This window comes from Humulus lupulus, chromosome 4 (genome assembly GCF_963169125.1).
Source record: "Humulus lupulus chromosome 4, drHumLupu1.1, whole genome shotgun sequence".
Taxonomy (NCBI): domain Eukaryota; kingdom Viridiplantae; phylum Streptophyta; class Magnoliopsida; order Rosales; family Cannabaceae; genus Humulus; species Humulus lupulus.
In genome coordinates, this window is record NC_084796.1 from 232,841,244 (window position 1) to 232,856,574 (window position 15,331).

A 15,331-nucleotide genomic window follows, 5' to 3' on the forward strand; every position below is an offset into this window, starting at 1 on the left:
TAAAATACATATAAATACATTATTAAATTAATTTTGTAACTATAAGAGGAGCTGCTGAGACCATTCATCCCTTGCAAATTCAGTAAAGACTTCGATCAATTCATCTTAATAATCTCCCAAGTTTTCTTGGTGAAAAGCCATTGAAAACCATATGGTGCACGAGCCTTGTCAACATCACTTTCAAAGATAGTTCTTAATCTCTTGTTCTTCACAAGGTCTCTCTAACCATTTAGACATATAGATTGGAAATGCCCTTCCAATCCAAACCTTTATTCCCAAACTGGAAATATACAACCTCTTATAGAACCCCACATTTTCCCCTTCTCTATAGACTCTTCTTTAAGTATAGGGATGCAAAATAGGTTTTTTTTTTTTCAAACTTCTTACTAAATGAAATTTTTTTTAAAAAAAAGTGTGAAGAAATTTAGTTAAAATTTTAAATATCTTGGAGTTTATTTATTTAGAATAAATAATACATATGGAACATTCTTGAACTAGTTACAATGCTTGAACTTGCAATTTATTAGTAAAGAAAATTTTACTCTTTCTATTTTGACTAATTTTTTGTGCTCATTTCGTATACAACAAGTTAACAAAAGCATTCAACAAATATCAATAAGTTAAGTTGGTAGGTAAACAGCAAAACTTCACCTATTACTGAACATGAGCTCGTGATGAACTTATTGAGGCTCCACCACCTCATTCAAAACCCCTACAGCCTTTCCTTCACCACTCTACTGATGACATTTTCACTGGTCCACGACACCAATAACGTCTCTTTGTGAACTCGCTTTCTTCGAGGCTCCAGACAATGTAAAGCTAAACCACACTCCATCGATTTGCATCGTGCTATCATCACAAAGCGTAAATAACTCTTTTCGTCATCCTGAGCTAGACAAAAAATTAGAACAGATTCAATTTTGATTTTCACAGCTGTTCAACATCGCTATCACATTGGCCAAACCCCACAATAACATCCCAACTCATTTAGGGCCTATTACTTTTTTGTCATCTCCTTAGGTGAGTAACTTTTTAAGTATATTCCATTGAATTTGGAATTAGGAATAAAGTAAATTATCTTCATTCTTCACCTTTGTTTTTCCTTACCCTTCAGATATGGCTGCTTAGGGTGTAGCTAAGATTATGAATTATAAGCTATGAAGAGATACCTACTTGATGCCTTGTTTTCAACTTGTTCAAACACATCACCTTCTCATTATGTGATTAGTAAGAACATTAGAACATGATTTAATTTCAAGACAGCTATTTCACAACTTACCGGTGGAATATCGAAGTAGCCATCACTAGCATCACACAAATCCAGTGACACTCGTCTAAGTAACGGCATCTGTAGTCATCATGAAAGGCTATAATATTAGTTTATGTTACTCCATAAACACTATTCATTTGATTGAAACCAAAAAAAAAAGTGTTACGACATCTATTATATTCTTACTTTTGAAGCAGCATCCTGAATGAAGCTCCTTTGTATCCCATGACCCTGTATAAAGCAGGAAAATTCAGCCCAGAAAAATGAATGTGTTGGGATGTTTAGAAATTTCCAAAAAAAATGGAAAAGCTCCATCTTCAACATTTGTAATTATTGGCTACAAGTCCGTAAAAGAGAAAGAATAAGCCATTAGTGTTTTCCATGAGTAAATTTATTTGATTGAAAACATAATGGGGTGCGATCTACACAAGAATAGCAAAGACTGTTCTTTCAAATAGACACAACCCTACTTTCTCATAGAAAAAGTACTTTAAAAAAAAATTGACCATGGTTGTAAGTACCAGATGCTGGGATTTAGGAAAAATTAGGAGGAAGGAAAGTCTCACAGTATGTCGCAACAACAGATCTTCAAGAGCCACACACTCAAGAAGAGAAGAAACCCCGTTTGCTGTAATCTTTCCACATTCCTGAATGAGAAATGAATTTAAGTGAACAGCATTAATATGACCATTGCATCAAAATTTTGCATTACCACACCTGAAGACTTCATATTAATTCAAGATAATCCTCTAGAAACACAAAACAATTTGTCAGGTTAACTAGTTATGACTTGTGAATATGAGGAAGAGGAAAGCAGAAAGAGAGAAGGATATTGATAGGCTACCACTAACCTATGTGTACACACAGAAGAAAAGAAATGCCGAGAAGACTGCCAAGTCAGCAGAGGAGAGTGTAGAAACTGTAGAGAATTAAAGGGGTGGGACAAGTTTGTTATGTGGGCAAGGGTAGTTTACGGTCAAGTACAGGATTGCTAGTGTGCTCCTGTCAGTTAGTAAATAAGGACCAGTAGAGTAAGGAAGGGGTGGGGAATATCTGAGTAAGATTGTAGAGGGAGAGAATACAGGCTCTCGAAATCCTGTTACTTCTTTTATTCAATGAAATTTCTTCATTATTTCCCTATTGCTACTGCTTTGTGTTGCTGAAATTGCAGGGATACCCTATCAGATATCAGATCAAGTACATGAGACAGAAGCACTAGACTTAAAAGTTCTAATTTCTTGCAGTGCTCATCAAAATATAAACTAGCATAATTGACAAGCAGACCACATTAACCACAATGTCAAAAAACAATAATTTACTCTGATTCTGATCGGGGGTTGGGATAGAAATTTAGTTTAAGGCATGAGACATAAAATACTTGAAACTTTCTTCATAAACAACATTAAAAGCATATAACGATTAGACCTAATAGATTTTCACAAAATAAAACACCAAAACAACAAACAAATGAACCACTAAACACCCACAACAAAATAAACACCTTGTGACATAGGCAATGATTTTTAATTAAAAAAAAAATCGCACCCCTCTCCTCAACAGGGCTCTGCTATTGATTTCAATACCCCTCAAAAGCATCCAAACATGTCATAAAGTTCATTATAGGTCTATCCTATATACAAGGTAGAAAAAAAAATAAGAAGACAAAGCCGCTGACCTCACTACAGTAATAGCCTACCAATTAAGGAATTGAGAAATACTGGCAATAGCAAAGCAAGGAGTTCTCCTATAAATGATATCCTTTTCCTGAATACATTTACACTATCGATAATTGTAAATATGTCATGTTTCTTAAAAAAAATTAAGTCAGGATAAAAATATTTTCAATAAATTAAGTGTTTTTCACGCACTTAATATTAAACATGGATAAGACAACAGAATCTGTTATCCAGTCATAAGAGATTTGAAGATGCAAAACCTCTAAATGGATTGAAAGTAAGCCGGGCCATCCATGTGAGATGATTTGTTGCGAATCTGAAAAGAAAAAAAATGGGGAGGGGGTGGTGTCAATTCTGTATTACTCTGGAGATTTGGTTTTTCAAATTTTCTTTAGAAACACTCCCACAAGCCAATGAAGCAGCACAAATTCTATAAAACACGGCAGCAAAGATAGTATTTATTAAGAGGTACATCCAAAGTGTATTGTTTTCTGAACCATATAGATGATATTGATGGGTATAGAAAAATATTTGGACGAAAAAAGAAGTTTAAATGTAATAATTGATGACTGCAGAAAATATAATAGTACACTATGCTTAAAAAACTACTAACCTGAATTCAGATGTTGACACCCTAGCAATGAAAACTCAGCAAGATTTGGAAAGCTCTGTGTCAGAATAACCAAATCTTCATTGGTCATCCATGGGCTTACCCGTTCAAGTTGCAACTTTCTCAGATTTGGCATATAGAACTTGAAAGCTACAAAGGATATATCGCCAAAACAATAGCATAAAGCCAAGACTTGCAAGTTCCTCAGGGATTCCAAGATGTTTACAATAATAATGTCTGATATTACCTGTAAAGAACTGATATCAGTCTACATATTACATTATTTTGTAAGAGGGTTGGTGCCTGAGAAATATTTCTTTTAAACAGGGAAAGAATGATGCTAATGGATTGGCCAAGTGTGAACAATAGTTGTCGAAACAATGGATGCATTGAGGCTCAAAAGACCTGACACTCAATCTTAATTGAGGTGGTGACCCAGTGATTCAAAGTGATCTTCATGTAAGATATATTTTTTATCTCCGATTCAAAAGAAAATCCAGGAAAGGACTCAGAGAATAACTAACCTAAACAATGAGATAGCAATACTAGAGAATTAGATAAAGTTGTTGACTATATGGGAAGCATATCTCCAGCAAAGTTCATTTACCTAAAGTAGTTTGGGGAAATCAGGGAATCAAGTGCCTGGTTTTTATTTTAGTACTAAAGAAAAACTCAAATATGTTTCAACAAACCACTGAAATAGTATGTGTTGAGAGATGTTGCCTCATATTATTAAGTTCTGGATAGATGTCTCAACATATTTTTGGGCTTATATCAGCAAATCAGTTTTGACATGCTTTGTTGATGTGACTAGGTTTTATAGCTATACATATACTTATTGTGTTCAGATCTGCTGAATATATGAGCTATACACGACAAAAAACAATAAATTAATAGCAAGTATCTCGAAGACTTTTGGAGAGTAATACCTGAAAATAAAGAGCTATAGACTCTAGAAAAGGACAAGTAGAAGGTAGTTCTGTCAGTGCAGCTTCACCTAATGATGCACCCAAGCCCACTGTTAACTTCCTCAGTGACGTTATTGCAGGTTTCAGAGCTTCCATAGAAAAGTGAGAAAATCCCCATCCAAGGGAAATTTCTTGCAATCTGCAAGTTTTGCCTAGAGCAATTTCCACTTCCCCACAAGAATTTAAGTAGGAAAATTCTCCCATTGCAGCATTGCTTTTGTATTCAAACAAATTCCTACATCCCTTTACTCTTAAACACTTCAAACCAGGATTTCCAGAGATAATATGTGTTAAAGCTTCTCTAGAGACCTACAAACTCAGGAAAATATCCTTCACTTAGAGAAGATACATTTCTGAGTAATGATGTATATAGCTAACAAATTTGAGATAAGATGAAGAGTGAAAGGAACTAAAATTTGTCAGCCAGATGCCATAATTATTAATAAATAGTAAAACAGTAGTTTTATTTTACCAAGACCTGATTCAATTGACAGGTACAGAGCTTACTAGATGTACAATCCATTATCTAGTAAAATAATTTTTTATTAAAAAACTGCACTCAGGTGCAAAATTGTAGATCAGTATGATTCAGTTAGGATGGAGAAAATTCATTATCCTTCATACCTTGTGTCAGTCACACTAGTAGTTGTGAATGCGGGTGGACATATTGTCTTATAGATGCATAGGGACTACGAGAATGACACTCACAATGACAAATTATTGATATAACAATTAACTAGTCTTTCTATTATCACAAGTAGCTTTCTTGGAAAAATTTGATTGACCACTGGTCACTTTTCAGGTGTCATTAATTAGTGTGCCAATAAAGCATCCTACTTTCTGGTTCTATATTTCTTTATCAGACTGAACTAGCCAATATCTAGAAAGTTTATGATCAAGTAACTTCCAAATGATAGTATGCAGGATGATACTTTCAATCACTACATGGAATCAAGATTTCGGATTTTAAAGTACAGTGACTAACCATAGTATTAGAAACATCAAGCATCTCCAAGGAAGAACCATGAATACTACAAAGAGCACGGTCAGTAATGTGAGTGTCCCTCAAACAAAGACTCTTCAGCATTTGTGTTTCAGACAGAAGTTTTAGAAGAGATGTTTCGTCAACGCCTGAGGAAAAAAAAATTATTTTATAGGGTGCCATGACTTTAAGGGCTAAACCATAAAAAAAGAAATAAACTCAATTTATAGAATATCTCAACCCATAGTGCCACAAATAAGAAAAAAAAATCTTAATTTTAGCAAGAATTGTAATTCAAAACTTTGAGACAAAGGAGCAGTTTTGGAAGAAAGGTTTCCTCAAACAGCACGATAAACAAAGAAAATGAAGCTTACACTTGCAGTCACCAATATGCAGTGTCTGAATATTAAATGCCAAAGACACTGAAATTTGAGTCGAAGTATTATCATAACCATGAAAGTCGGAGCATAAAGCTAGAACAGAATTCAATCCAAAAGTAGTATGACACACAAGAATTGATTTCAATCTAAGACATCTGTGTAAAAGATTCGACATGCCAACGTCTGTTAATGTAGTGCACCCGTTAAGGTTCAGGTGTTGTAAGTTGATACAAAATTTAGCAATATACAAGAGATCAGAATCTGCAAACAAAGAACAAATGATGATTAGATCAGTGGTAGGAAAGAAAAAAAAAACAAATCAAATGTAATCTTCTATAATTTTGTCTCCCTAGCTAAGTGAACTAAGTATTTTGATAGCAAGAAAGTTGATAAAACAAACAAAACAGAATATAGTCTCACCACAAAGCTCAGTTCGGCCCTCTAGTGTAAGCTTTGTGATATTTGAAAGTCTCACTTTGGACGTATGAAGAGGTGACACGTCCACAAGTCTGACGCCACTAGTTAAGGAATTATTTGAAACTTCCAATATAATAGGACTGACATCAACAGCTAGGTCCACTTCACAAATTGCAGGACATTTTAGCACCAATTGACGTAAGAATGATATACTGAAATTCAACAAATAAGCTGCCTTCAATATTTTTAATGATGGAAATGACATGGAAAAACATTCGATGGCAGCTCGAAGATGCAGCTTGTCACACTTGGAAATATCCACTTCCTCTACTGCTTCAAAAGATAACATTGGCAACAATCCCTGTGAAATTAAGTAGGGATCTCTCTCAAGACTTTCAAGCTTAGTCAATAACTGCTTAACGCTACTCCTTAACATGGAATCTGTACAGTTTAAAGAAGGAAGCAGAGACAAGAGTAGTATTGCCGATGTTATCTGTGGACAACTTGAAAGGTTCAGCTTCTGCACAGTGTTGTGAAACTACGTAAAAATAATAATAATGGGAGCAAAGAACATGGAGGTTGTAGAAAATATTGTATATTAAGCATTTACTGAGTATCTTTCCAATATAGTATATTAGATTATTTAGTTTTAGGCTAATTGATTTACTCTAGAATATCTGTAATTAATCTAGAATATTTGGTATTAAATACTAGATTTGTTTATCCACCTAATTAAAGGTCTTGTTCTCTATCAATAAAGATTATCAAAGGCTAATTTTTCACATAGTATCAGAGATTTCCCTCTAAACTGGAAACTTCAAAACCTCCTTTTTTTCTCTTAGCCTTCGTCTCTTTCCTTATGGCCACTCTCACCAAAAACTCTTCTGATTGGAAACCTCGCTCCTCTGCTCATGCCCCTTCGGAAGGCCAGCCCTTCATCACCGCTCCATCTGAGCCTTTCCCATTCACTCCAACTCAGATCACCCAACTCCATCAGTTGCTTAATACATCCAAGAATGCTATTGCATATGCTCCATCATCCTCTTCACATCCAGGTACCTTCGCTGCCTCAAATGTTCAAAACTCTACCTGGATTGTAGATTCAAGGGCCTCGGATCACATGACCGGTCAGTCCCATCAGTTTACTACATACACTCCTTGTCCAAGTACTCAAAAAATTAAGATTGTTGATAGTTCCCTCTCCTCTGTGGCTGGCAAAGGGTTTATATATTTATCCCCCTCTATTACTCTTTATGATGTTCTTCATGTCCCGAATCTATTGTGTAATCTGCTCTCTGTCAGTAAAGTCACACGAGATCAGCAATGTTTTGCCTCTTTCTCACCACTCTGTTGTACTTTTCAGGATATGTCCTCGAGGAAGACGATTGGGAGTGCAAAGGCATGTAGTGGGTTGTATTACATTGATCTGATTCCTCCTGCTCAAGTAAATAAAACTTTCGTTTCTGGTTGTATTGCTTCTCGTAGTAATGATATTATGCAGTAGCATTATAGGCTAGGACACCCTAGTTTTTCCAATTTAAAATATATATTTCCTAAGTTGTTTCGTGACATTTGTCAGTTTGCTAAACATACACGTGCTATTTTTCGTTCAGTACCTTACAAATCAACTCAACCATTTACTATTATTCATGGTGATATATGGGGACCATCTAGAATAACCAATGCCACATATACTAGATGGTTCATCATTTTCATTGATGACCACACACGTGTTAGCTGGGTTTTTCTTCTTAAACAGAAATCTGATGCTGCCATGACATTTAAAAACTTCCATTCTATGATCAAAAATCAGTTCAATGCTAATCTTCAAGTGTTGCACACAGATAGTGGCACTGAATATTTTAATTCCATCTTAGGTGATCATCTTCTATCTCATGGCATCATTCACAAGAGTTCGTGTGTTGGCACACCCCAGCAAAATGGGATTGCCGAGCGCAAAAATACACTTGTTGGAGGTTGCTAGGGCCTTAATGTTTACCACATTTGTCCCTAAGTATTTTTGGGGTGAGACTATCCTTACCGCTGCCTACCTCATCAATCGTATGTCCTCTCGAGTGTTGAACTTTCACACTCCACTCTCTATCCTTCTTAAAACATATCCACATACTCATCTTGTTTCTAATCTCCCCTTAAAAATGTTTGGTTGTACTTGTGTCCATGTTCTAGGTCCAAACCGATCCAAATTTGATCCACATGCTCTTAGGTGTTTTTTTGGGCTATTCTTCTACCAAAAAGGGATTTAAATTCTATAATCCTTCTACTCGACTTATGTATGTCTCCTTAGACATCACATTCAATGAAGAACAACCTTTTAATCCCAACATTCCACTTCAAGGAGGGACTGAGTGAAGTTTCTAGTTGGGATACTTGCCTACCTAAAGCTGTCCCAAAAATTGATCAAACTATTCACATCAATCTCTCATCTCCTTCTCTATCTGAAATAGGAACATTTGAGCAACAATCTCATCCCCAAACTATAGAAATTTTAGCTTACTCTCGGCGATCAAAGGACCATCACGTAATACAACCAACTACTGCTCCAACATCTCATGAGTCTGACCCACAGACTGTTCCTAATGTAAGTGATCATTCTCTCAATCTCATCTTGCCTAATGATGTTCCTAATGTTGAGTCTTCTAATATGGTGGAACCTGTATCTGAGTTATTTATTGCCAAGAGGAAGGGAGTCCGAAGTTGTACTCTGCATCCAATGTCCAGATATGTCTACTATAGTTGACTAACTCCGAAATATAAAGCCTTCCTAGCAAACGCCGAGCAAGTGGTAGTTCCTAAGGATATAATTGAAGCCATCTCACAGAAAGAATGGAAGAAAGCAATCTGCAAGGAAATTGGGGCACTAGGAACTAATACAACGTGGACAATAATCAATCGACCTAGATATAAACATGTGGTTGGATGTAAGTGGGTGTTTACAGTTAAACACAAGGCTAATGGAACGATAGACCAATACAAAGCGAGACTAGTTGCAAAAAGATTTCACCCAAACATATGGAGTGGACTACAACGAGACGTTTGCACCCATTGCCAAGTTAAACACAGTCAGGGTTCTGCTATCAGTTACTGCAAATCTCGATTGGCCCCTACAACAACTAGACATCAAAAATGTCTTCCTCAATGGGCATTTGGAAGAGGAAGTTTTCATAAGAATCCCTCCAGGCTTCGAGAAAAGATATGGAAAAAAAAATGGCTGTCAGCTGAAAAAAATCTCTCTACGGCTTAAAACAATCTTCACGGGCATGGTTCGAAAGATTTAATCAGGTGGTAAAACAGTATGGGTATACACAGGCTCAATCGGATCACACCTTGTTCTTCAAACACTCACAAATGGGTAAGGTAACTATTCTCATCGTCTACGTTGATGACATGATACTCACTAGTGATGATTATGGAGAGCAAGAAAGACTTAGGCTTACTAGCCCGAGAATTCGAGGTAAAAGACCTTGGACCAATGAAGTATTTTCTAAGAATGGAGGTTGCAAGAACAAAACAAGGAATTGCCGTGTCTCAAAGGAAATATGTCCTAGATCTACTCAAGGAAACATGAATGAGTGGTTGTAAACCTGTGACAACACCAGTTAAACCAAAAGGCAAGTGTAAACAACAAAAGAGAAGCCAATTGACAAAGGAATGTACCAGTGGTTAGTGGGAAAATTGATCTACCTATCCCACACAAGGCCCGATATTGCATTTGTTGTGAGTTTAGTTAGCCAATACATGCACAATCCATTCGAAGAACACTTGGAAGCTGTGTACAGAATTTTACTCTATCTGAAGAAAACACCAGAAAATGGATTGCTATTCAAAAAGAATGAGGAAAAAGGTGTTGAGGCCTTCACAAATGCAGATTGGGCAGGGTCAACTGAAGATAGAAGATCAACAACTGATATTGTACTAAAGTATGGGGGAACTTGGTTACTTGGAGGAGTAAGGAGTAACTAGTGGTAGCCCGAAGTAGTGCCGAAGCAGAACTCAGAGCTCTTGCTCAAGGAGTATGCGAATTAATTTGGATCAAACGCATACTTGAAGAATTAAAACTTCAAAGGACCGAGCCTTTAAAGTTGTATAGCGACAGCAAGTCAGCAATCAACATAGCACACAACCCAGTCCATCACGACAAAACCAAGCATGTTGAAGTGATAGACATTTCATTAAGGAAAAAATTGATGGAAATGAACTATGTGTTGTATATATTCCTAACAAGCAACAGCAGACTGACTTACTAACTAAAGGGTTATCAATAGAACGTTTCAACGAGTTAGTTTGCAAGCTGGGCATGTGGAATCTCTATGCACCAGCTTGAGGGAGGATGTAAAAAATATTGTATATTAAGCATTTACTCTCTATCTTTCTAATGAGGAAACCAAGCTGAATTATTAGAAAGCTACTATAATTAGATTATTTAGTTTTAGGATAATTGATTTACTCTAGAATATTTGTAATTAATCTAGAATATTTGGAATTAAATACCAGATTTGTTTATACCTATATAGTGGTTATTTAAAGGTCTTATTCTTTATCAATAAAGATTATCAAGGGCTAATTTTCCACAGAGCTGAACATCACTCTCTTGACCCTAGTTTGCACATACATATTGACTATTCATATTAACTTGATGACAAAACTTTCATATATTTGAAACTATATTCAGAATAATATGATAATAAGCATGTCATTTTCATATTGCCTTGTTTGGTATTAGAAATAATCAAACTTAACCACCCAAGTGTGCGGTGAACTAGTATGTTTTCCACCAAGCTTTCGGAATTGCAAAACTAGGGAATATATTATATCAAAAACATTATAACCTTCTACATCACTAATGTGAAAAAAGGAAAACAATTATACAAGGAAACACTTGAAGTCATAGTAGAAATTGCCCTTCCTGTTCTTTATTAATATTTAAAACCCCCAACAAGAAAAATATGAGACTACAACAGGAATACCTTGGAATATTCCGTCACCCGAATCCTAAAATCTTTCAAGTCACCGCCCTCTAGAAAACGTAATGAGCCAGCAGGTGAAATTTTGAGTAGTTTGAAAACTGAAGCAATGCTTTCATCTACAAGCTTAGTATAATGACAATTTCTTCTTTTCCCTGAAAAGGTAAGCCAATAATTATATCACTAATGGCTTTGATGATGTAAATGAGCATCTTGTCGTGCGTTTATATCATTCAGAAGTTGATCATACCTGCAGCAAACCACAATGGTAAAAGGCTCAAACGGATCTGCTCAACACCAATGATGAAAGATTGAATATTAATATTTCATAGTATATAATAAAATTGCTTCGTATATCACACTTGGTGTCCTAGTTTCTTTTTAATCCACAATAGCCAATATGAGACATAACACTGAGAAAACAGTGGGTGAAAACAGAAACTTCACTTAAAGGCACAAATTATAAAAATCTAAATTCACATTGATTTTACCTGTTTTAAAATGTCAGTGCAGTTGTTTTCCATTTTATTCAAATCTTTTGTGCTAGCATCAATCCACATGAAAAGTGCATCAGAGAGATGCATCTCACTGTAAGGTCACAGACATAACACAAGCTCAATATATGCTACACATCAGATTTGATTAGGCTACCGTTATCCTAAAATAAAAACCTACTTTTGTATTGTCAAATGGGGGTGCTTCACACAATCTTGTAGTAATCTGTATGGAACATCCACAAAAGATTTACAAGAAACCGCCCACATCTGCAGAAAATATTATTTGTCACTTTCAATTAGCAAAAACCAGGTTAAAGTATAAACCAGTAAAGCGATAAGCCCTTGATGTAATTTCCGATCTCACAAATCGCCGACATATTTCAATTAAATTGGTATCGGAAACATATCAAGGCACCAAATAAGTCACTTAAAATTACCAGCCTAGGCATGTAAAGGGCCGCACCTTTAACAGCAACAATCTACACATATATTCCGTAAAACACCTTCTAGCAACAACAAGAGTTCAAGAACAAAATTCTATCACACTACTAAATTCACAAGTGAATCTGAATCTCTCAAACTATTGGCATGAAGTATTAAGTGTCCAATTCAGGTATTGTTTCTTCATTTTCTTTCTTGTTTGTTTATTACGTATTCCTATATGATAACATATAGAATTCATAATCAGAAAGCAAATTTTAAAGTACAATTAACTAAATTGAAAATTCTTGTTCAAGCTATTATATTGAACTACAGAAAATATTTCATTTTCAAATAATGTCAACCAGAAGTTAAAGTTGTTGCAATAATAAATGAGGTACTGTAACAACTCCTCGTAATGGCTCGTAACAATCCTAACAAGACTAGATCATCCCATTTCCCATTCAAACTCTAATTTTTACTAAGAAAAATAGAGTTGAATTTGCTCAAGTGCTTTTTCTTGCTGGTATCATAGCATGTACATGGCATAGTGCCAAGAGCAACTACAACGCATGATGAGAAGAACACACTAGAGGTTCTTATTGAAACAATAACAAGAACTATATTAAATCCATATGTATTGTGCAAGAATCATTACAGATCGATGCACATGTATTAGCATATAGTTCTTCTAATGAGCAAACAAAAGTTTGGCACGTACAAAATTTTTTGCAAGATAGCTTGTACACAATTCTGGAAGATAATCGTTGGCTGCAATACATATTAGTTTGTTAATTAGACCGAATATTAAACCAAACTCTGAACATTAACAAACACAAATCTTTTAATTGTATTGAAATGGCATTAGTAATCAGAAAATCAAATAGACTGACCATGCTTGAAGCCAAAGTTCCAAATGTAAATCAAATCATCCAACTGCATTTGTGATGGCACTGTAGATGATACCACCTCCAAAAACCAAGTTTTACACTTTTCAAGAAGAATCTTGACTCCAAAATAAAGTGCCCCCTGAAATATTAATAGAATAAATATATGATGCACATACATGTTGTAATACAATATTATCTCACTTTTTTTTTGACAAAATATTATCTCACTTTTATTCTTTGGAATTGGAAACAATAGTGAAGTTCCAAAAAGTAAAATGTAAAAGAAAATGGAAGGATTTATTACTCTCCTTCATTTCAAATTTCGTTGTATTGTATATATACTATTTTAACAAATTAAGAGGATACATCCTATTGCAGGTTTTTTTTTAACATAATTATGAATTTCCAAGTTATTGTTGTTCTTTAGAGAGTTCGGTTTAAATATAATTAAAGTTTGTAGAAAAAAAATTGTCGCTGGTAAACTTCACTGTCTGTTAATGTCGTTTTTATAGTTTTTTAAAATTGAAATATTAGTGTTGTTTGGAGATTCTCATTGTTTACGAATTATTGTCACACGCAAGAGACTCGTTTAAAGTTGTTGTCGTGTACCCAAAATATCGTCGTTTTCTTCAATTTCCCCTTTCCTTTTCCCCTGCTAAATTGCTAAACTTAATAGAAGAAGCACATAAGTTTTTACCTCATAAAAGTTGAGAAAATTATCAAAAGTAACATCGACTGAGCAACCGTATAAGCACTTCAGAATATTCACAAACGCTTCCAATTCCCACTCGATCGAAATATGATCCAGCCGCGATTCACTGCAAAAAAAATCCCCCGGAAAAAAATATACATATTATTTTTATTTCGACCCTCAATTTTCTTAGCAACCAACCAGACAGCAAAAACAATGTGAAAATAAGCATAACTTAAAAAATTTACCTAAAACTCCAGCTAAGCATCCCATGGAAATATGAGGACTGTTCAATAAGCCTTTAAATAAAAAGTGAAAACCAAAAAGATTATGAAGAAGTAAGTATTCAGCAATTTTCGCAGGAAACAAACAAAAACGAGTAAAGAAAATGAAATGAAAGACACTCGCCTAGTTCGATGCGCTTGTACTCTAAGCGTGGAAAAAGTGAGAATTGAAGGCAAATCCCAGCTTGAGATATCGGTGGCTGAGAGGAAAAGGTCTTGATCAGAGACTGAGTTTTCCTCAAATTGATTGGAGTTGGTGATCGTGAGAATGATGAAGTCATTGTCATCGTCCGAGCTTGAAGCCATGAGAAAGTTCTAAGTATCTCTTCTCTACTACAATATCACTGCTTTCATTTTGGTTATAATAATCGCACCAGTTAAATTTTACACCTAACTTCTACTTAGATATTCCTTTAAAAAAAGAGCATTTTATCTAATTTTCCATTTTACAATACAGAAATTTGTGGAAATGTACAATTTTTATGATACTATGGCCTATTTACATAATTTTTAGTTAAATAATTTCTTTTATTAATAAAATTTTGTTATTACTCTTATTGCCCTTAAAATAATATAATATTAGATTAAAACAAAAAAACTTTAAAACTATTTTCTTCTTTCTCACTCATCTCTCTCACCCACCCATAACCACCCCGCTCATCCCGTTGCCGCCACCGCCACCACCACCTGGGATAGTCGTCGAGGACCACTACCCTTCACAGTCACCACCACGCCTCTCCACAAATTTGGCCAACAAGGTTAGTTTATATGAGTTTTTATTAAAAATAAAATTTGATGTTGTTTTTGTAGATTAAAAGTGTAAAATGATTTTTATTTAGTAGATTGAAAGTATCAGTAAGGAATTGGGTTTATTTCTTGAGTTTTATGGAGCTTGAAGTTTGAAAATCTGAAAATTTTAATGGTAGTTTTGACCATTTTCGGGGATAAGGAAACTCATAATTTTTCGACAACCTGTCTAATTTTTCGACAAGTTGTCTGATATTTCAGACTAGTTGTTTAAATTTCAGACTAGTCGTAGTATATTTTCGACCACCAGTCTAAATTTTATACCACATGTTGAATTTTCAGACAGCATGTCATTTATTTCGACCACTTATCGAATTTTCAAACCGGGCGTCGAATTTTCAGATTTTAATTTTCTTATATAATCTTTTAATTTAAGTAATACCAATAATTTATATTTGTTTGTTTGTCATATTTTTTATTCAAATGTCATCAAAAAATATTGTACTATTAAGTGACA

The 15,331-nt window shown here is 34.8% G+C and overlaps 1 protein-coding gene across 10 annotated transcripts; it reads right to left on the reverse strand.

Annotated features, from left to right (window-relative positions):
- Positions 1-504: 504 nt before the first annotated feature.
- Positions 505-14,465, reverse strand: LOC133831312 (BTB/POZ domain-containing protein FBL11). Of its 10 annotated transcripts, none has more exons than XM_062261564.1 (20): positions 14,192-14,465; positions 14,032-14,082; positions 13,790-13,910; positions 13,096-13,231; positions 12,924-12,973; positions 11,961-12,049; positions 11,777-11,873; positions 11,536-11,572; positions 11,289-11,440; positions 6,307-6,823; positions 5,881-6,147; positions 5,510-5,655; positions 4,486-4,833; positions 3,560-3,803; positions 3,207-3,262; positions 2,967-3,034; positions 1,837-1,917; positions 1,457-1,501; positions 1,280-1,348; positions 505-886 (listed from the first exon to the last, which is right to left on the reverse strand). In XM_062261564.1, exons 1-20 carry the CDS (start codon positions 14,371-14,373, stop codon positions 856-858), a joined length of 2,787 nt encoding a protein of 928 aa, XP_062117548.1. In that variant the 5' UTR covers positions 14,374-14,465; the 3' UTR covers positions 505-855. The 10 variants fall into 10 exon arrangements, 8 of the variants coding, with proteins under 8 accessions (XP_062117548.1, XP_062117550.1, XP_062117549.1 ...); XM_062261566.1 differs by having other exon boundaries at positions 505-891; XM_062261565.1 differs by lacking the exon at positions 2,967-3,034 and having other exon boundaries at positions 505-891; positions 1,792-1,917.
- Between the last annotated feature and the right edge of the window lie 866 nt (positions 14,466-15,331).